The sequence below is a fragment of the Seriola aureovittata genome, chromosome 3 (genome assembly GCF_021018895.1).
Source record: "Seriola aureovittata isolate HTS-2021-v1 ecotype China chromosome 3, ASM2101889v1, whole genome shotgun sequence".
In the NCBI taxonomy this organism is placed as follows: domain Eukaryota; kingdom Metazoa; phylum Chordata; class Actinopteri; order Carangiformes; family Carangidae; genus Seriola; species Seriola aureovittata.
This window is the reverse complement of record NC_079366.1, coordinates 389,110-412,566: the sequence shown is the minus strand read 5'-3', so window position 1 is coordinate 412,566 and position 23,457 is coordinate 389,110. Positions and strand designations below refer to the sequence as shown.

Genomic DNA, 23,457 nt, shown 5'->3' with positions numbered 1-23,457 from the left:
CTGTAAAAAATAAAATAAAATAAACACACAAAATGGTTGAAAACAAAAACCAAAGAAAGAAGAAATGTACAATCAAAACTTGTAATTTCACACCTGAAGGAGATTGCTGACACAATGCTAAAATAGTTGAATAAGCAGCTCACATTAACTGATGAACAGTGCTTTGAAAAGTTAGATGCCAAAATTTTAAACTGGAGAAGCTGAACTCCATTAACTGCAAAAGCTGAGAACTGAAACATGTTGTCTCCCTCTATGAGTACTAACTTGTAAACAGCTTTCTGTGTGTGTGTGTGTATGTTTTGTGTGTGTGTATGTTAGTGTGGCTGTATCTGTTTGTTTGTGTGTGTGTGTGTGTGTGTGTGTGTGTGTGTGTGTGTGTGTGTGTGTGTGTGTCTGGTTGTGTGCCTCTCTGTTTGTCTGTATTTATGTGTGTTTCTGTGTCAGTTAGAATGACAAACTGAAATTAACTGCCAACTGACTGAAACATTTTTACAGTGAAAACAGTGTAGAGTTGTGTTAATCATTTCTGTATTCAGTGTTGGAGCAGTCTGTAGCGGGATTTCGATAGAAATGTCAGTATCAAGTGGTTGATAAACACCACACATATTAGAGCACTCTCTAATCAGGTAATTTGACTGAGCTGGGTATCCCCTCCCTGAAGTCAGAGGTTGCCATGGTGACAATGCTTTCTGTCTGTCTGGCTGTCTACCTACCTTTCTTTGTCTCTTTATCTGAAAAAGGTAACACCTGGACAACACTGGGTAAGGTAATTCACCAATCAGAAATAGCTCCAAAAGGTAATCCAGGAGATGAGGGGAAGTAACAAAAGTAAAAATGTGTCCTGGGAGGTAAGGAAGATCAGGAAGCAAAATAAGGTGTGAGGGAAAAACTAATGACTTATATTATCAAACTCACACAAAATCACTGAAAAAGGTAACTAAAAGCGCTGGTTTGCAAATAACTGAGAAATACTTAACAACCAGGAATCAGAGAACAAAAATAAACAGGTAATCAGGACACCAACCCCCCTTCTTCACAGCAAGGAGTAAGACACATGCACACAGCGATCTTGCTGCCGTACACTGGGCCCGACTCAGTTCTCACTGTCCACTATGACTACTGCCACTAATTAGTAAGTGGGTGCAGCTGCGTGCAGCCCATCTCCCCCATCTGGAGAAAGAGAGAGAGACCACTAGGGTTGTAACACCCCCTCCCATAAAAACAAACCCCTGGTTTGTTCAAAAAAGACTCACCTGGCAACATATCACATTAACATGAACATTATGATCAAATACTGAAAACACCAAATCACAATGTTTACTCACCACATGCTATAATAAGGCAACTGGCAGAGGCGCACTACAAAAGGAACAATCAGCAGACCACACCGAAATAACAGTTAGGCTACATACAGTGCTGAGAGGGAGAACGAGGGAAAAGTTGTTGCAAAGGTCAATCATGTTGCTCCTTGTCACTGCAGTACCAACACCTGGAAGGGCAGCATGACCAACTAGACCTTAAACCATTAAGGTGCAATGCAATATTATCTTCTCACTCAGTTGAAACTCCTTGTATTTTGATGTGTGGGGCAGTTGAATGCAATTGTCCTACCACTCTGTTGAAACTCCTTTTGATCCCCTGTGGGTCAATTGAATGCGACTGTCCTACCACTTTAGTTGAACAGGCATAATTCAAGCATCTCTTCTTTTCTTTAGATCCAGCTCATGGGTTTGGCTCGCCACTCCAGGACCAACAACACCTCTCTCCCAACAGAAGCAAGCTGGGCTGAAGACTCTCAGGATCTTTTAGAATCATACACCTGAAGACATCAAAAGATCAAAACACCAAACAACAACGTTTTCACCGTGTAATCTCAGAGCTTTACACAACTTCAACAATTCCCGCCGTAGACTGTAGACCACACTATCAGCCAATCACAGGCACATTGTCTCACATCAATCACTGTCATAGGTTGTTGAGATAACTGACAGGCTTCACAGATACTGAGCATAACACGCATTCACTGACAAACTGTAAAACCTTAACTGCAGTTAACATCCTTAACACAGTAACCCTACAACAGAACAGTCACCCAGTCCGTCACAATAACACGAGGAGACACTGTGACCACAAATGGAAATAAAAACTAAATCTCTTATATCTTTGATTAGACACTGTTAATTATTTCCATATCAGACTGACTCATGAGACATCTCCTCTTTCCTTTCTCTCCTCCTCTCTGCAGCAGAAACATTATCTGCGTCACATGTTCATAACATTTTATCATCAGACTGAAGAACGAAAATACTCAAATGTAATGATAATTCATGCAGTTATTTACAATATATCTATACTCTGACTTTAATACAAATTATATTTAGACAACGTGGAAATAATATTTTTTTCATTCCAGTCATATGATCATATCGTTTACATTGCACCTTGTTGAACATCACTGTTGGACGTGGTTATAACCTAATTTACCGGCAAGTATCAGCGTGTCTTCTCATGATCATATTAAGTACTTAACTCATGGTTCAGACGATGTTGCTTATAATTAACAACTCCGCATCTTTCACATGAATGCGTACCCGGAGAGGAAAAGCCAGGGTTAGCTGAGCCAGTTGATATCAGGTCATCAGAACGGCCAATGTTCGGTTCATTCAAGCCAGATAACTAAAAGTTATCCTTGGACTGTTGAACTTTCTTTCGTAGTACAGGCTTTTGGTGAATCACTACTGAGTCAAATGAAATACATAAAACTACTCTCAGTAACTGATTGCCTTAAGATTGATTATGTTATTATGTCATCTACTCTTCGTCACAGCAGAGTGGCGCAGCGGAAGCGTGCTGGGCCCATAACCCAGAGGTCGATGGATCGAAACCATCCTCTGCTAATCATTTGCTCTTCCTGAGAGTCACATTTATTCACAGAACTAGACAACCTACGCAGACATGTGAGATAAATTTTCATTAAAGGTGAATTCTATAAATCTCAGACTGAAAGAGAAACCGCCATATGCTTTGCCTATGCTTGCCTACACTACATTATCATGCGTCATTGCCTGGCAGAGTACGTACGTTAAATACACGTCACACAGACATCACACGTAGTAAACAGGCTCCACGCGTACATCGTGAAAAGACGATTTTGATCGAAAATACAAACCTAATAACACAGAACAACAGTACTGACTAATATTTAGCTGGGAACCTAATAGTTTAACGTGGTGACTCTCAGCCATGATGTGTGAACATACAAGTAGATTTTCTTTTTTTTTTTTAAAGAACAACTTTGCCGCCAAACGTGGGGCTCGAACCTACTAAGAGTCCAATGCTTATCGACTGCAGCCAGGCGATTGGAACCATTTTCATCTAACCACGTGACTTATACATAACACAGTTTCATTGTGCCTCATTAAATGTTTATTTAGGATATTAACAAAACACAGTTTATATGTTCACAATAAAAAAGATTATTTCATCCAGTGGTTCCAAAACCAGGCTTGTGGTGGAATGTCAGAAGATTGTAGATAACAAATATTATCCTGAAGTAGCACCTTGAATCAGCGACTATACTGTTGAATACAATGTGATAACTGTGGAATGATTATTGGCTCAAAATAAGACCACATGTCCCATAATCTGTAAAAGCTACTTCCTGGTATTGTTGGTTTCGAGCTGGTGGGACTTTTAATAACTTTCTCTGACATCCAGGCAGCCGTTTATTATTATTAGTCTCTATTTATTTCTGTAAAGTATGAAAATCTACGTTAAAATCAAGCTTCATTAACTAAAAACAGTGTCTGCTGCATCAGAGCGACATGAGCTCCTCTGGTAAATGGTCAGTAGTAATGTTAGTACACATGGTTTGTAGCTAATGAACTAAAACATGAAAACACTGATTTTGTGATTAATAGTGGTACAGTGTTTGATCATCATGAAGAAGAGTGTGAAGTATTGCTGCTGTGTAACTCTGAAGGTGCCTGTATGTGTGAATGACACACTCCTAGCGTTAGCATCCAGTCCCACACAGTAAACTGTGTGTGATCAGGCCAGTCCCCCCCCCCCCCTGTCCTGTGGTCCGCAGCCTGTGGCAGACTGCTGGTGCGTCCTCAGGTTGCAGATCCAAGCGAACTTCTTCCCACACTGGTCACAGCTGAAGGGTTTCTCCCCAGTGTGAACCCTCTGGTGCTTCTTCAGGTTCCCGGCCTCGGAAAAGTGCTTCCCGCAAGTGTTGCAGCGGAAAGGTTTCTCCCCCGTGTGGACTCGCTCGTGGGCCTCCAGGTTGGACAGGCCAGAGAAGGCCTTGCCGCAGGCTCGGCAGACGTAGCTCTTCCTGCGGCGCTCAGCCGGCGCAACGCCAGCAGCCTGGCTTTTACTGTGGCAGGCCAGGAGGCCAGCTCGACGCTGCGCAGCGATGGCTGCCTCGATGCTGGCCAACACCGCAGTGGATCCCCTGAGAGGCAGAGCTGCCTGTGGAGCCACGGTGGAGCTCATAGTCCTGCAGGTGGAGCTGATACCAGAGACACTTGTTTCATCCCCACTGTTGGTGTTAGTGACAGCAGCTCTGCTTGAGGACAGAGGGACAGTCTCCTGCTGCTCAGAGCTGCTGCTGCTGCGAGGCTGCTGCAGCAGCTGAGACTGTGCTCGTCTGTTGGTGGTTATAGTTCTGCTCCACGGACGCTGAGAGGAAGGAGCCTGCATCCTCAGAGGTGTGGACACAGAAATCCCTCCTGCTGACAGAGCAAAGACAACATGGATTCAGGTCGACACACTCTCATGACATCACCGTGACATAAACCAGTGTCTACAATACGAACACCTTGTCATTTCAATAAGGATAATATGCCCTCCACACATACAGCTTTCAGCCCACAGGAAGTGTCCACTACTTGTATGTCTCACAGAACACACAAAGGACAATTCACATGTATCAGTCCACGCACACTTCCAGGGACACACATGATGTACATCCAGACGCAGGTGATGATTTCTTTCCTCTGCCATGCTGACTGAAACATCATCTCTGTGACCATCACCTGTGGTCTGTATGGTCCCTGTGTGAGGCTTCAATGTGAGCAGAACCAGGAGCCAAAACAGAGACAGATTCAAATGAATGATGTGTTCTCGTCTAATCACGAGTCATCAGAAATGTCTCTGCTAACCTTTAGCACCCTGACCTGTACTGACCTTTATGATCTTGATGTGTGTTTCAGCAGTTACCACTGTGTGACATGTCTCTAATGACAATGAAGAACGTGTTACCTTGTGACGCAGTCGGCTGGATGTCACCTGAGGAGCGGCCAGCTGACAAACTCTGCCCTCCACTTATCCTCACTGCTGAGGAGACTGATGGTTCTTCCTCTACAATGATAACTCTGTCCTGGTCACACTCTGGTGTGTCATCGGCAGTGAAAGGACATGAGGGGCCACCGGGGGTGGGGACGGGGTCACTATCAGTGGCCCAGCGGCTTAAGAATGTATCCAGTTCAAACAGAGAGTATTTAGAGGAGAGAGTGTTGCTGGATCTCTGCGGTGGTGGAGGTGGTGGTGTGTTGGGATTGGCTGGTGTGTTGGTGTCTGGTACCCTGAGCTGGACGGACACGACACCAATGGAGTCTTCCGATATCATCGGGGTCGACTGAGGGGCTGCACACTGGGGAAGGGACAATAGGGGGATGGGGGTCAATAAGACCAGATGTTAATGACTCATTAAGGTTACAGGACTCGATGAACAACTACACACAGTGTGACATTTTGGGAACAGACAAGATTAATCTCACTGTCAGGACTGAGTCTAACTACTGGCTGACATCAAGAGACAGATACCCAACTCGATGAATTCATACACACACATCCACACTGGACTGGATGAGCAGGACACAGAGTGGTGTCCAGGTGAAGACTGATCACCACAGTCACCTGTCACCACACTCATGTGCATGTATACACAACATATAGCACTCATTTAGCACTCCTGTAGCAATCATTTAGCACTCATGTAGCATTCATGTAACACTCATGTATCAGTCATGACACTTGTAGATTCTACTGATGGACATGAATCTTGTTTCTACACAAACAGTAACGTAAACATGGCAAATTGTGATTTGACAGACAGTGACATTCTGGAACGACTTTTGGCTAAATAGTGACTTCCTGAAGTCATGGCACATAGAACCACATAGGAGCCCAGTTCATCCCCAGATACATGTAATCAAAGAGCTTCATTTTCTCCAGTCATTTCCTCTTGCTTCCAGTTTTCATGGTAAGCTAAGCTAACCATGTCTGTACTTCACCCAGAGATATATAGTGATCCTGCTGCTCAAAGGAAGGAATGGAAATGTTTAACTATTCCTCTCATGTGTCTCCTCTGATGACTGGTCTGAGCCCGGCAGAGATGTTTGAAAGTTCTGTCTGTTTCAGCTGGAACCTGCTGCTGTGGACAGGACTGTGGCAACTCTGCAACTCAGACTGGCCGAGGGTTCACGCTCTAAATGTGAAAAACCTGTATGATTCAGCATGAGTTACAGATGTGTCCATGTATTTGTTACCTCCAGACTGGACTACTGTAATTCTTTATTATCAGGATGTCCCAATAACTCAGTGAAACGCTTCCAGCTGATTCAGAATGCTGCAGGAGAGTACTGACAGGAACTAAGAGAAGAGACCACATCTCTCCTGTTAGCTTCTCTGCATCAGCTCCCTATAAAATCCTCCTCCTCACCTACAAAGCTGTTAATGGTCAGACACAATTGTATCTTAAAGAGCTCATATTTCCCAATCACCCCAACAGAACACTTCGCTCTCTATATGCAGGTCTACTTGTGGCTCCTAGTTTCTTAAATGGGAGTCGGAGCCTTCAGCTGTCAGGCTCCTCTCCTGAGGAACCAGCTCCCAGTCTGGGACCAGGAGGCAGACTCCCTCTCTACATTTAAGATCAGGCTTCAAACTGCCCTCTTTCATAAAGCTTATAGTTAGAGCAGGCTCAGGTGAGTCCTGAACCACCCCTTAGCTATGCTGCTATAGACTTAGACTGCTGGGGGGACTCCCATGATGCACTGAGCTCTCTCTGTCTCTCTCTGTCTCTCTCTCTCTCTCTCTCTCTGTCCTAAATCTGCAGGTCTCTGTTTTGGGAGCTGCAGGATCCAGATCTGCCACTACAATTCTCATCATTATTATTATTATTATTAATATCATTATTATTATTATTTTGTATTATTGATAACACCCATAACCTGTGGATAACTGGTATTTTCACTTTTACAATTTACAATCAACAGTTTATACTGCTGCCCAAGGTCTCTCTCTCTCTCTCTCTCCTCCCTCACCCCCTTTCTGTTCTCACACCCAACCGGTCGAGGCAGACCCCCCCATGAATAAGGTCTTAAACCCACCCTGTAAGAGCCCTGAGATAATTTATATTATGATTCAGTTCTATAAAAACAAAATTGAATTGAATTTGTTGTTAATATTGTGTCACAATTTTGTAATGTGGTTTATAAGGAAAACACAAATTCACGTTCATGTTTTGATATAGTTTTAATGATGTACATTACAAACTATGGACATTGAGCAGGAGTTTACAAAATTGTGACACAATAGAAAAAGCTAGTTATACATTTACAGTCTATGTTCATGCTTCAACAGTCACACTTTAAAACGACACACTCCTCTAGTATAGAATTATTCTTGTAGATAAAACAAACTCAATGCATGTCCACTGGAAGAACAGGATTAAAACACAATATCACTGTGTGAATATTTCTCCAAACAGTGTCAAGACTCTGCCCTGCACTGTCTGTAACGTATCTGTTGTTTGGCTTGTCATTTTGAATGAGATCCAGACCTTCATCTGAAACAGATTCACACCCCTTCATTTATAATGACGAATGATTGATCATATACTGTGCTGCTCTCACTCTCTACACTTACATACACTTCCACATGCCAGAGAAACCCACCTTTTCCCGCAAAGAAAGTTTCACAATGAAAGCCTACCAACAGCACAAAGGGCTTTTAATGTCTAACATCTGTCCAAGAAGTGCTGACTTCTTCACTCGTACACACCACTCACCACAACAGAAACACTGTCCGTGTCCGAGGTTCTATTTTGCGACTCAACACTTCCTGCACAGATTTTCCACATTAAAAGCCCCCAGATGTCTCAAAAATGAAATGTGAAATATGTGCAGGAAGTGTTGAGTTGTGTTGACTGTAACGTTAACAGTACCTTTAGCTTTGAGAAAAAAAATCAGTTATCGAATAAAGACATTTTTTATGAGCAGTGTGACATGACTCGATGGAGCAGTGATGTCACAAGAAGGTAATAAATCATTTCCTTAATTTCATATTTTAATAAACATTAAAATAGGAATTGTAAAAAGAATTTATAAATTAACGATTAATCCACCGTCCATACTTCAGATTTAAAACTGGATTTACAAAAACAGCATAAAACTCTTATCTAATAAATCATTTAGAAATACATTTATTAATTGATGAATAAATAACAGAATTTGAAAAACAATTTGAAAGACATTTTAAAAATAGAAATACATAACTAGATGAACTCTTCGATTTCCATTTCCTTTTTCCAGCTGCTTTTCTTGTTAGCTAATCCATTATCTTAGTTATTTAGTTTCTCCTTCACTGACGGCACAGATTGTCATGATGGTAATCCAATTATGTATTTTCATTTTTAAAATGTCTTTCAAGGAGTGTTAAGTGGTGCAGTCGGTTGAGCGGGCGCCCCCATATGTAGAGGCTGCAGTCCTCGCTGCAGTCGGCCCCGGTTCGAATCCCGCATCGGACGGCCCTTTACTGCATGTCATTCCCCCTCTCTCCCCTCCCCATTTCCTGTCTCTCTCTACTGTGCTATCCAATAAAGGCATAAAAATGTCTTTCAAATAGTTTTAGAAAATTTTATTATTTATTCATCAATTAATAAATTAATTTATAAAGCAGATCAACTGAAAGCAGGACTGTGGTTGAGACGATCTCGATGGAGCGAACTGCGTCTAACCTCTCTGAAGTGTACAATGAGAAGCAACAATCGTGGAAGGTCATAATGGACATTGTTCGCAAAATACCCATCTTCCCCAGAATTCTTAGTCATACTCCCAAAGTTAAATAAACCACCCATTTCTTTCATGTACTCTATGTATTGCTGTACCGTATAGATGGCATGGCTTGAACTACACTTTATGTTTAGCCCATTCTCTAGACCCCCCCCCCCTTTTTCCTCTCTCTTTCTTTTTCACCTTGTTTAAGTATCTGCATAAGTATGTAAGTAAAATGTACCATCTAATTTTCTCTATTTGAAAAAAAAAAAACCAATAAAAGTTCAAGTAAAAAAAATACATTTATAAATGGTTTATGTAATGAGAGTTTCATGGTGTTTTTGTAAATCCAGTTTTAAATCTGAAGTATTTATTTAATGATTAATCCTTGGTTTATAAATTATTTATTTTTAATGCCTATTAAAATATGAGATAAAGGAAATGCTTCATTACTTTTCCTGTTCCTCCGCATGACTCTGCTGTTGTGTGTGAATGATATTTTATTGAGTTTACCTCATGGGCCACGACAATACAGATTTTTAATGTTTGAGGACCAGCCTTTACTCCTTTGTGTTGCTACAGAGACATGGATGTCTGATCTGACTGACTGGTGTTTGGGGTGAGGGGATTATGTTCCTGTCATATATTGTGGCCTTATTCAACTCGGCAGCTGACCCGTCCCTGACTGCGTGTGGTGTCTCTTCTGGTGTTTCTTCAGGTTGCTGGGGTCGGAAAACCTCTCAGGGCAAAGCAAGCACTGGTAGGGCCTTTCCCCGGTGTGGATGTTCCTGTGGATCTTCAGGTTCCAGAACTGGGAGAACTTTTTGCCGCAGATGCTGCAGCCATATGGCCTCTCTCCAGTGTGAGTCCTCAGATGAGACTCTAAGTTTGCTGGCGAGCTGAAACCTTTCCCACAGAACCTACACATGTATACCCTCTTCCTGGGGACTTTCTGCTGCATGTCAGCGCTGCTGTAACTCTTAGCCTTACTGGGACCCAGGTCCAGGAATGGGGGGGGCCTCTGAACAGCCAGCTGCCCCCCCTGTATGTGGCCTGAAACCTGAATGGGGCTTGACTCCTCTGACAAATCGATAACAGGATGCTGCTGCTCAAAGGACACAGAGGTGTGGAAGCCTCTGGAGCTTTCAACAGCCAACCCCCTTCCTGCTGAACCCTCAACAGCCAGTCCCCTCCCAGAGCTGCCAGGTTCTGCTCCAATGAGTCTACCGGGCAGGTATGAGAGGGGGGCGCAGTGTGAGGACGGCCCAGGGAGGCTGTTGTCATGACAATAACTACCCCCCCCATTAGTCCACAGTGAAGAACGGCCATAGCTGACCTCTGAGAATCCCCCCCCAGCCTCCTGCAGGTCAGACAGCTGATTGGTGGAAGCCTGTGCGGTCTCGTCGAATGGCAGCGCTCCTCTGTAGTTGTCTGTACTGGACTCCACCAGCCCTGGACACACAGAGGGAGACACCAGGTCAGACTGGATCTACTGGACAGACTGCAGCAGCTTCTCCTCCTGGTTATCTTCCATGTTGGAGACAGCAGCTGCTAAAGTCTGTAAATCAGGTGCACACTGACAGTGATGTGAGGGTGTTTTTAACCTACTGCCATGAAATCAGACACAGACAGCTTGTTTTGTGCTTTGAGTTTTGATCCAGTTTCGATTTTAAGTGATAAAAACACAAAGTGTCTGACCCACCACTGTACAGGAAGTGTGCATTTTATTTTGAAACTGATAAACACAAATGGCTGTGCTCTGTGTGAACTCACCCTCCTGTATGCTGAGGCTTGCCTGGCTCTGAGGTCCTGTCACCAGCTCCACCTCCTCCATCTTCACCAGCACCACTTCTGGCTCCGCGTCCTTTTGCACACACAATAAACAGAGGACAGGTGACGTCAGACAGAGTCGTTCACCTGGAGTGGAGTCAGTGTACATCTGCACAGCTACATCATCGCTGTGGGTCAAGACCTCATCATTTAGAAAATATTGATTAATGCAGCTTTAATAACCAAATTAGATTTTAATAAAGATTATGAGAGTTTATGTAGAAAACAATGAAAAAAAATAGCAGCTGATTGTAATTAAAGGGATAGTTGTGGTGTTTTGGTGTGGGGTTGTGTGAGGTAGTCATACAGTATATAGTTAGTACATTACCTACAGTAGATTCTGTTCAGCGCGCTCCGAGATAGGAAAGCTGACTGGGGCCACTCGCAGAGTGTCAGAGTGATGAGCTGCTGTGGGCTGGCCACCAAAAAAAACCTGTTTCAGACACTTTTAAAAACACCCACCAAAGCAATCCAATATATGTTTAAATGTAGCTTCATATACAATATTTCAGCTCTTTATCTTCCTGTGAAAACAGCACTTTCCCTTGGCACTACATTTTTCAACCACTGGACTACCATATTCCTACGGCGCACACCGCAGCCGCAGGTCAGCTGAGTGAATCAGAAAGCGGCGTAATATAGTGTACTCCGTAGGTCTGAAAAATATTATACATGAAGCTACATTTAAACAGATATTGGGTTGTTTCGATGGGCGAAGTGTCTATAACACGTTTTTTCTGGTGGCCCCACCCACAGCAGCTTATCACTCTGACACTCTGCCGGGTGCCTGCCGGTCAGCTTTCCTAACTGGGAGCACAACTCCACGTCAAAACACCACAACTATCGCTTTAACTCTCAAATATCAGTGTTGGCCTCAGAGATCCAGAACTGTGTTCTAACCCTTTAAGAACTCAAAGGTTCTGCTGGTACCAGCCATCTGAAGAACATTATGACTGTTTAAATGCTTCTTTACACAATGTCAAGTCAAAGTCCCTCACACAGTAACATTTGGTTTCACACATTATACACATCAGTGTCGTGGAGAACAGGTTGAAGCTTTAAACAAGATTTGTCAGTTGAATGTGACAGTGAGCTGTAAACACACAGTCTGACTCACTGTCTGACGTGTCGTCACAGACCAACCACAGCGGACATGTCACACTACAGAGGGACTCATGTGAGGGAGGGGGGGGGTCGTGTTGGGGCCGATGCTCTTTGATCACATTCAAGGCTTTAGGATGTATGTTATTTTAAAAATTCCAGGTGCTCAACTGACTTCACATCTGATTTCATTCATGCGATACTGGTGGTGAAATAAATCAGTAGTTTCAGCGGTGCATCTTTTATTCCATAGATCAAACACTGCATAAAAAACATGTAATATTTCCACTATTATACATGAAATGTGCTACATTTAGAAAGACTGCCCACACCTCGACAACGCTCTCAAACGCTTACAGAGACATCGACACCATGTTCACACTCAGTCACTGAGGCTGAATTCCAACACAGGTACTTCTTATTTATTCCCACACAGTGTGCAACACTCTTTAAAGTCTCATACACATGATGCAAATGGAACCAGATGTTCAGTCAGCGCTTGCTCATCTGTTACTGATGAATGTAAACATATTAATGTAACAGCTGAACGGGAGGCTCAGATTCACACCGGACATACATACACATGTCAAACTCAAGGAGATAATATCTTCTGTCTATCAGAACTGCACTCACACAACTGATACTACGTCCCCCTCTGTATTGACATACTCAGAGTCGCACGCTCATTCAGTCACATTTAAGCTCGCCCCCAATAGAACTGGCCAAACGGAAGGTGGACTCTGAAAACATGGGCTTTCAGGACAGGTGGGACACAGAGTATCTGTTCACTGACAAAAGATAAACCTGTCTGTCCTCTGCGCAGAGCGGATGTGGCCATAATTAAAGAATATAACATACAAACGACAAACGACACAACAAAACGAACATCATGACCAGTACCAGGATCAGGACACAGCTCAAGCTCCTGAAGGAAGAAGAGTTCAGAAGAAGTCTGGAGTCACAGCAGACCGTGTTCACCTAATACATGAAACAACACGGTCGATTTAAGTCTGTTTTTCAATAAACTTTAACACCGTTTGGCCCTCAACTTGGACCCAGTTGACCCTCTCTGTGATTGGGTTCACACCCCTGCCGTACAGTTTACAATGATCATAATGTGGTCGTCACATGAACTGAGTATTTATTAATGGTAAAGCAGGACCTGATTCCTGAAGAGGGTTAGTGCAGATCCAAACTGACACCATCTCCTACGACACATCTGATGAATCTGAGCCACTGAGCTCCACTGTTTCCTAAAACACATATTCCTTCATAACCATCAACACACACACTGTGGTTTATTTAGACTCAGTCCAGCACACAACGTCCTGCTCACAAGAACACCAAATGAGGATTGATCTGCCACTGAAAAAGTCCCCAAAAGTCACCATTTCCTTTATATTTAGGAAATGACTGAGAGTTTATTTTTTTAATGAAACTCTGTATGATTTACATGTTCAGGAGGAACCAGTGAGAGCCACAGACAGAGGAGGGAAGTCAGACTAACACTCTGTAGATGGGATTTGCTCCTCTTGGCTCTCCTTAATGATGCAAAGCTGCAGCTGTGCGCAGTATCGTCCAAGCATGTGTACAGCAAACACTTAAATGAAACAACACATTTCACAAGTCATTTTGAAGAGGATGGATGAAGTCATCACAACCAAGTTCAAATTGTCCGAAAGCTGCGTCCCCCTAATTCATCTCTTTCTCCCTCCTCTCTGAAAACAAAGACACATTTAAAACACATTTCCTGTTGACTACCATGTGAAACATTTAGAGATCTGTTCATTGTGTTGAGTCTTTTCCTCAGCACCGAGTCTTCAGACCGGCTCGGTCCGGGTCTGTTCCCAGCTCTCCTCCTCAGGGTGAATTTCAGGGTGGCTCTTTTGCTGGTGTGTCTTCAGGTTTCTTATCCAGGCAAATCCTCGGCCACACATCCCACAGCTGTACGGTTTTTCCCCGGTGTGAACCCTCTGGTGCTTCCTCAGGTTACCAGCCTCGGAGAACGTCTTCCCACATGTGGAGCAGCTGAACGGCTTCTCCCCCGTGTGGACACGCTGGTGGATCTCCACTTTCTTTGGCCGGTTAAAAGCTTTGCCGCAGTAGCTGCAGACGAACAGTCTCTCCTTGGGGCCGGGTCGATGGTGCGCTTGTTTGCTGTCACTGAAGGGCTGGGAGATCGGGAAACTGGTGCCGTAACAAGCCCAGCCGTTCACACTGGAGGAGGTTGAAGGGAAATCGGCCGCCGCCATCGAGTATGAACAAGACGGCGTCTGTCCTTCCATTTCAGCCCCCAAGGGCTCGTCAAAAAACTCCTCAACCAAAGAGTCAGCACTTTTATCGTTGTCACACAACACATCAAACTGTGAGTCACTGCTGACATCATCGACATACTGGGTGGGGTTTACCGTTTCCTGCAGCGAGTCTCTGCCCTCATCAGAGGAACTGAGGTCACACTTAAGGAGAGGAGAGGAGTCACTGACCTCCGCTCCTCTGCTGTTGCCAGTACGCCTGCTGTTCTGCATCTGGATCTGGGTCTGAGACTGGCTCTGGGATTGGATGTCCTGCTGTTCAGGGCTGAGTCTCTGTCCTGCAGCTCCACGAGGGACACACTCCAGCACTCCTTCAGAGAGACACAATGAGACAAAGGAAGGGGAGACACAACAGTTTAATACTCTTTTTCACATGGTTCTACCGGTCAATCTGTCAATTTATCATCATCACCAATATCATGATCTCACACTGATTCTCTATTGTCATTTTATCATTTCACCTGTTCAGTTATATCCATGAAATTAAAAGCTGATCACTTCCTGTTACAGTTTGTGTAGTGCCATCACAAGTGAACTGAGCATGTGCAGAAACAAGAGTGCTTGTTTAAATGATGAAAATAAACAGGAGTCTGACTGAGCCGCCGGAGACAAGACAATACTAATACTATTATGATGAAATTCATTATAGTATTGGGGGGAGGGGAGCTCACAACAAGCTCACAATGTCCCGACGTCTTCACTGCAGAAATCTGTCAAAAAACCACGAAACCACAGATCAAAAGACTGGAATCTGAACAATGCAAACTGTCTCAGAAAATCTGTGGTGGCCCTGAGAGCTCACAAGACACTACATATTATTCTTCCACAAGGCCATCAGTCTCAAACAATAAGGTTTTACAAATCAGTGATTTCCTCTTTCAGGGAGGGCTACTGGAGTTCAGTGGTCTCTTACCAGAATTCTCCAGTGTATCAGACCAATAGAAGAGCCACAGAGAGAAGCCCCGTCCCTGCAACATTTGTACTTTTACCATAATGACCAAACTCAAAAGGGATGCAAACAAAAAGACTAACATTTCACATGACAGCTGTCATTTTGCAGTTTGTGATTCCACATTAATTTGTTTTTTTTATTAACAGACAAAAGTAACGCCATAAAGCTGGGACAGTAATTCTAAAGCTCCATATAGTCTAAAGGTAGATGTCCATGTGTTGTTTGATTATACATCAGGTCTAGGTTCTATATTAATACTGTGAAATTATCAAAGCCTCAGTCCACAGAGAAATGCACACAGCCTGTATTCAGAAACTGCGCCTTAAAACCAGCCGTCAGTACTTCTGGAACTTTGTGATGTCACAACAAAGTAGTCACCAAGCCCTGCCCCACTGGACCCACCATCCAACCTTGAAGGATTTGGTTTTTCTGAGTGTTTACTTGAAATCTGCTATTTTTTATTGAATCAATCAGCCATCAAAACAGAAGCTCAGAGCCTTCTCTCTTCCAATTGGCTCACCGATCTGTTGTTACTAGAGCTCCAGAGAGAAGCCTGAGAGAGGAGATGTAAAACTACACTGAGATGAACCACAAATATATCTTCTTATGGATCAACACTTCAAGTAAAACACAGAAGAAGAAAATATGGATAATTTGAAGCACTCATTCTAACATACGCATTAGCTGCTTTTCCACCGCAGGAACTTTCCCCAGCAACCACGAACCCTTTAAGGAACCAGGGTCTAAATTTAGTTCCGGGGTAATTGATCGACCCCCAAAAAAGTCCCTGGTCAGCGGGTAGTACTTTCCAAAGGTTCAGGAACTTTGGGGGGTGTGGTCTGCAGTGCTGAACATTTCTGACTGGTCGAGTACTTGCTGCATTTTATTTCACCTGTGATGTTTAAAAGTCCACAGAGAGGGAGGGAGTGAGCGAATACATTTTCCACACTGCAAAAACAGGTCCGGGGGAAGGTAAAAAAACTGAAACAGGACTTCAAAAAAATAAAGGGCCACAACCACCGGAGTGGCTGAGGTTGCCACCCGTCATGTATAATAGGCTGTGTCCTGTATTGAATATATAGGGTATCCAATTTGTCCCATATTTTCTTTCTCAAGTAATAATTATCTTCCCAGGACTTTAGGCCATGGTGGAAACGCAGACAACAATGGGCCACAGGAACTTTTCAGTTCCTAAAGAGTTCCTTTTGGTCGAAATGCAGCTATTGACACCAAAATCAGTTCCAATTTATGACATCTAAATTCAAACATATAAATAAACTAGAATCTCCTCCTCCACTCAGACTAGTTTGAGGTTACATCCCTGTTTATCCAGAGTCATATAAAATATTAACCACTGGTGTGAAATTTTGTCATAATTGCTGAGCAAAGTCGTGAGTGCTGGCTAAAAAGTGTTTTGTGATTTGACAATGATCTTGACCTTTAGCCACCAAAATCTAATCAGTTCATCCTTGATTCCAAGTGAACGTTTGTCACTCATCATGACACACATACACGTGACAGCTACTGAACTCACCATCATCTCCTATAAGGGGCACGTCCTCCTCTGTCTCTTCAGCTCGGGACATGTTTGCCTCCACCTTCTCCTCCTTCACCAGCAGTGCCTCTGGTTCCACCAGCTCCACATCTGGAGACTGCACAGTAAGGCAGCTCTGTCAGACTCAGCAAAGACCTGCTTCAGATTCCAGCAGCTACAGTACAAGCACTGACTGACAACAGCTGCCCAGTACAACCACAGCAGCCAGCCTGCCCCCTCCCAGTATGTGAGTCCTCCACATCACCTGGACTCCCCCATGGTGCTTACCTTACTGTGGATGCTGTCAGAGTGGACCGGCTGGCCAGTTGCACCACCTGCAGCAGCTCTGCCTGACCACAGAGCCACGGCCATCTGTCGCTCAAACACAGCACCTACACAGACACAGGACACGTGTGTTCAGAAATACTGGTGGTCACATGTTCAGCATTCAGATACAATCACATTGTTGCTGAAGGATAAATATTTCATCAATCAACCAAATGACAAGGGTTCAGCCCTGAAAGAGCTGCTGATGTTGTGTCTGTGACTCTGATGATTTCTGGATCTCAGTATTCTTCACACGTTCTACAGTAGAACTCATTTCTCTCATCCACCAAAGTCCCAAAGCCAAGTGTAGAAACACAGTCTAGATTTTCTGATTTCATGTTGAAATTCATCCTCGCTCAAAAGGAACCTCCTCGTGGTTGTCTGCCTCCTCCACTGAGATTAGTTTCAGGTTACATCTGTTTATCCAGAGTCACATAAAATATTAACCATTTGTGTGAAATTTTGTCATCATTTCTGCAAAGTCTTGAGTAATGGCTAAAAAGTGTTTTCTGAGGTCACCGTGACCTTGACCATTGGTCTTTAGCCACCAAAATCTAGTCGGTTCATCCTTCAGTCCAAATGGACATTTGTGCATGATTTATAGGGATTCAGTTTGTCCAGATGAATGTTTTTACCAAATTTCAAAAGTTCAAAGCGTTACTGAGATATTGCATTCACAAGGAAAATCTGTTTTGTGAATGAATTGATTAGATTTTGGGGGGTCAAAAGTCACCACGCCGGTGACCTTTGACCCCCCAAAATCTAATCAATTCATCCTTGAGCCTTAGTGAATGTTTGTACCAAATTTGAGGAAGTTCTGTTAAGGCGTTATAGATAAAGATATCGTGTCAACGAAATTGGGACAGATGTACAACCTGAAAACAAAATGTCTGCTGCTCTGACTGTCTGTGACACGGAGGAATAAAAACTAGCCAATGCATTTGTGACCTCTAGACTGAACTACTGCAATTCCTTATTATGAGGATGTCCAAAAAACTCAGTGAAAAGCCTCCAGCTGACTCTAAATGCTGCAGCAGAGGACTAACAGGAACACCTCTCCTGTGTTGGCTTCATTAGCTCCTTGTAAACTCCTCCTACTCACCTACACCATCATATCTTGAAGAGCTCATGTTATGATCCCTACAGGCCAAATTGTGGTTCCCAGAGTTTCTGATACAGGTTTACCTCAACATGGGTAGCCGCCATGCAGACTGTTAAAACAGATCTGTCTCATCCTAAGGTTGGAGCTCCTGTCAGTGTCGAGGCCTCTATGTGAGACAGGGGCCGCGGCTCACTCTGTCCTCCACCAAATAAACAGTATGAAAGTAGAATGGTGTCAGGCTCCTCTCCCAGTCTATCACACCTCTTTTAGTAATGAGGAGTGAACTGGGGTGATTAAAAACAACTTCTCTCATGGTAATTTAATGCTTCATTTCTAAGAAAACAAGAGCTGAGGTACAAAACAGAGCTTTTGAAAAATGTGCATCTTAAAATAAAGTGTTTAATTTTAGAACAATTAAATAAAGTGCAGCTTTAGTTTCACTTTTTCTTCTTTTTGTTAACTCACATCCTTTTCTCTTTCTTTCCCTCTTATACCCCACCTTCTCCTCTCATCTCTCTCCTGTGTCTATCTCACTCACTGACTCGAGTCACAACGATTGGCTGAGCAGCGTCACGTGACCAGTGATGTAAAGGCTAGAAAAGCTGCGCTGGTTATAATAGATATGCTCTGCCCAAATGTAATAGTTCTTGATTATTTGTAGGTTATACAACCGGGGTCCAGATAGGACATAGTCTGGGTCTGAACCAGAACCAAGGCTGCCTATGAGTGACCACAGCACTAAGGGACAGGTGTCACGGTGGAAACAGTACTGCCAAATCTCTACCGGTGGACACTTTTCTACAGTGTACGCCTTCAATAATACATACAAATTATGAATTTGTATTTTGTAAATGTAATACTAATTACTGATATTTGAATCTGTTTTGTGTCTGAAACCAAAATGAAATACCTAAGAAGAGTGGCTTCTTAGGTATTATGCTTCAGTTTAATGTTGAAAAGCTGCCTTTTTTCATGTGCTGGGTCGGTTCTATCAGAACAATAGATTGAAACACATTGAAAATGGATCAGTTTATATATAAAATGTTGATTTTGTTAAAGATGGAAACTAATTGTCAGATTTTTAAATAAATGTTGGCCAATAATTGTTCATGTTTTTGCCTCATAAAAAGGTACAAAATGACATGTAACTCCAAATGTACCTAATAAGGTGCCACCAATTCTGGAGGCAAAATAATAAATAAAAGGCAAAAATGCCAAAAAATAACTTGAAAAAAAAGGTACCAATTCTGTACCTTTCCAGTGGGTATATTTTTGTAACAGGACACAGGGGTAGACTGTCACTATGGGTACAGAAATGTTCTTTTGGGGGGGTTCCACAACCTGTGAACAGCGCTGCAGCAAAACAATGATGTTAACAACTGTATACTTCTGACCCTGTGTGGATGTGATATGGTTGCTGTCGGTGAATGGCTCAGGTTAAACCTCCTGTTTGAGAGCAGCAAAAAAGAACTGAATTTGAATTGATTGAAAACGTGTTATTGGATTACTGCATGCACAATATGCAATTGTAGACTTGCAGTTTTTCAGTCTATTCGACAGAGCAATATGTCGCAAGAGTGAAACGGAAACACACGACATGACTTGAGTGTTCACATGACATCCAAGAACATTGCAGACTATTAACTCCCAAAATCACTGACATCCCTGAGATTTTCCCCCTCTGTCATTACGTGAACCACATAACCTGGTCACCTTCGATTAAATAACACAGCGGCAACTATGGATGGATGCAAACGTCTCAACAATTAACAAATGCTGGACATCAGTTGCGATGTTTAATTGAAATTATGTCGTTTAATTGAAATTATATCGTTCACCTAACAGAACTCAATGGAAACAAGGAACATTCTCAATGTGTTTTGTTGATTTTTCTAGTAGAAAAAAACTCTTCTAATGAACGCAGCAGGTATCATAACAACTTTAATGAAAAATCATTGTGGCAGAGGACACTGCACTGTGGTAATAGACTGTCATATGCAGACACACTATGGTAATTCAGTCATATTCAGGTCCTAGCATGTTTAGGTATGTTATGTAATTTTTTTTAATTATATATAAATATATACATACATATATATATTTATTTATTTTGTGTGTGTGTGTGTGTGTGTGTGTGTGTGTGTGTGTGTGTGTGTGTGTGTGTGTGTGTGTGTCTGAAGAAAACGTTTAACGGTTTAAAACAGCAGCTCTTACTGGTGGATGGAAAGGACTCCCGGACTCTGTCTCCCGGGTGTATCTGGACTCTCGGCCGGCTGCTGTTCATGGCGCTCTCCCGGAGCCTCCTCTCGGCGTTTCCCCGGGCCATCTTCAGCTCCAGCAGATGCAGCTTTCTCTTCAGGGCTTTGTTCTCTCTCTGGCACTGGGACATCTGTAAACTCACCACGGCGTATTCATCGTCCACCAGCTTACAGATCTCCGCCACCGCGGCGTTAGCCAGGACCTCCATGATGGAGGCCAGCTGGGTCTGAAAGGCTAGGCGGCTGGACATCCTTCCTCCAGTCGGTGGGTCGCTGGCCGCTCCGTCGGTGGAAACACGCTGTTAGTCCTCCGGTGGGTTAGGAGGAGGTTTGCTCAGACCATTACTACGACAGCAGAGATTTGACGTGTTTCAATGCTGAGCAGGTAAAAGACTTTAGCTAAGCTAAAGTAGCTTCTTCTCTGCCCACAAGCTCCGACCGCAAACATGTGACGTCGCATCCGGCTAAACAAACGTTCCCCAAAGAACCAGAGTAGATAGATAGATAGATAGATAGATAGATAGATAGATAGATAGAAAATGTCATTTTACATCACATAGAACTAGAACTGGTGGATCTATGTCTTCATAAGAATTTACCTTCTTGTTTCATGTCAAATTGTCCGCCGTTGCAGGTTAACCTCACCTACGCAGTCCTCCTCTTCATCAGGGGCATATCTGTGAAATCCAGCCCCTCTGCCAGCAGCACATGTAACCCACAACATTAACGCTGCACCATATGAAAGGTGTCACTGGACCCACAGAGACAGGTAAGTCCACAGTCACATCAGTCCTATGAAACATTTTATCCTCTTTCAGCTCATTGTTTTGGTTTTACTATAGACTGTAAATAAAGATGGATGTAGCCACTGTGATGTCACCCACAGGTTTCTGATGCTTAGAGTGAGCTGCTGCAGGAAACTCCTGCTGGGGGGGCCAAGATGGCGCTGGCAAAGGATGCTGGGTGCAAAGTTTCTGCTTCAAACAATTTGGGGTTTTGTGAATAGGCAGACAGAATAGTGATGGGAATTCTCTTGATGAGGCTCTTTCGGTTCCCAAGTGGCTCCTCAGATTTTTTGTTACTTAAATGAATTTATTACCAAATTATGTGTAAAATGAATAACTGATGCAAAAAAACATAAAATATAACATATGTATAGTATGTATATGGCTTTATTAATAAACTTAACATAACATATACATAAATAAATTTTAAATAAAAAAGACCCATTTTAATTTGTGAAAAAACACAAAATCAACTAAACATCACTCAACAAAATATAAATGAAAATGTGCAACCATGTACAGTGAAAAACAAAACACAAAATGCGAGTGTCTGTAACCCCCCCCCCCCCCCCCCCCCCCCCCCCCCCCCCGCTCAGTATAGTCACACAGACGCTGCCACAGCCACATGTTGACCAATGCGGCTTTAAAAGACAATAATAAAAAAAAAGAAATCGCGACCGACCCATCACTAAAACAGAATATGTGGTAATTCTAATGTTTTAATAAAACTAACCGTGTTTATGGTACCAACACTATATTTTTCTGTAGTGTACAATTTTTTTGGCTGTCTATCACTTCCTCGTTTAAGGAATCTAAAACACACTTCAAAGTTCTTGTTACTTATTTGTGAGAGCTATTTCATTATTTTATCCTTTTGTTCTTAATGGATTTTAAGTTTGATTCTCTAACAGTTATGTCATTGAATGTCAGAGGTATACGCGATTTGCTGAAAAGAAAAGCCACTTTTCTATTCTGTAAAAATAATGAGGCTGACTTAATACTTTTACAAGAAACACATTCCACTGAGTCAGATGTAAAGTTCTGGAAAGGGCAGTGGGGGAATAAGATTTACTAACCGTTCTGCTGGAGTCTCAATTTTTTTGCATAAATTTAAAGGGGAAATCTTAGAGGTGGATTCTTATAATTTTCAGGCATGATAATTCAAATTTTATAGTATGTAATATTTATGGGCATAACTCTCACTCGTCCAATAAGGTGCTTTTTAGTCAGATAACCTCAAAAATAAATGAGCTATTACACAAATATTCTAACTCTTATGTAATTTTAGCTGGCGACTTTAATGAGTGTCCTGATGATGCAATAGATAGATTCCCCCCAAAACTGTGTCAATCTTTTCTGAACAACAATATTGTTTTGAAACTTTGCTCAGATCTCTCTCTGGCCGATACATGGCGTTTTTTTAACCCAGATATACAGGAATTTACATGGTCTAATAGTAACCTTTCATCTAGATCCAGGATTGATCTTTTTTAGTTTCTTCCTCTGCACTTCAGTATGTGAAAGATATCTCCCATTCTGTTGCCCCATTGTCAGATCATAAGAAAATCACTCTGAAATTAGGGGGCTCACAGAATACGACCAAACTACGAGGATACTGGAAATTTAATAATGCCCTTCTTAAAGACAATTGTTTTAATGATAGTATAAAAATTCTAGCCAGTGAAATTTTTAATGAAATTGCGGACAATGAATATACACAAAAATGGGAGTACTTCAAGTTTATGACAAGAAGTATTGCTGTAAAGAGAGGTAAAGAATTAAAAGTCCTTAAAAATAAAACGGAAGCTGAATTACTGAGCAGAATTGGTTTCCTCTTATCTAAACCCAATTTATCTTCTGAAGAGGAGTTAGAAGTAAAGGAAAAACAGTTAAAAATAGATCAGATTTATATTGAGTTAGCCAAGGGTGCATTTGTGAGATCCAGAGCCAAGTGGCTGGAAGAGGGGGAAACAAACTCCAGCTATTTTTTTGCTTTGGAGAAAAGAAATGGTCAAAGAAAGTTACTAAATATGCTTAATATTAATGGCAGTAAATGTATAGATCAAAAACTAATATCTGATTCTGTTTTTTCCTTTACAACCATTCACACTCACAGCTATGGTCAATGTAGAGTATCCAATTAGCCCCCCATGTTGCATGTCTTTGGACTGTGGGAGGAAGCCGGAGTACC

At 42.6% G+C, this 23,457-nt stretch overlaps 1 protein-coding gene across 2 annotated transcripts; it reads right to left on the bottom strand.

Annotated features, from left to right (window-relative positions):
- Positions 1-3,409: 3,409 nt before the first annotated feature.
- On the bottom strand, positions 3,410-20,942 carry si:ch211-89o9.6 (zinc finger protein 629). Of its 2 annotated transcripts, none has more exons than XM_056371698.1 (8): positions 20,438-20,942; positions 17,083-17,186; positions 16,795-16,912; positions 14,480-14,619; positions 10,839-10,929; positions 10,402-10,517; positions 5,269-5,659; positions 3,410-4,739 (listed from the first exon to the last, which is right to left on the bottom strand). In XM_056371698.1, exons 1-8 carry the CDS (start codon positions 20,730-20,732, stop codon positions 4,051-4,053), a joined length of 1,944 nt encoding a protein of 647 aa, XP_056227673.1. In that variant the 5' UTR covers positions 20,733-20,942; the 3' UTR covers positions 3,410-4,050. The 2 variants fall into 2 exon arrangements, with proteins under 2 accessions (XP_056227673.1, XP_056227674.1); XM_056371699.1 differs by having other exon boundaries at positions 3,410-4,736.
- Positions 20,943-23,457: the final 2,515 nt, after the last annotated feature.

Bases quoted from the DNA above. Each gene is read 5' to 3' on its own strand.
- si:ch211-89o9.6 (XM_056371698.1), bottom strand. From the start codon at position 20,732: ATGTCCAGCCGCCTAGCCTTTCAGACCCAGCTGGCCTCCATCATGGAG. The intron at 16,913-17,082 runs GTAAGCACCATG...CTTACTGTGCAG, and splicing joins CTGACAGCATCCACAGTAAG to TCTCCAGATGTGGAGCTGGT. The intron at 10,930-14,479 runs GTCAGTGACTCC...TGTGTGCAAAAG, and splicing joins GCAACAGCAGAGGAGCGGAG to GACGCGGAGCCAGAAGTGGT.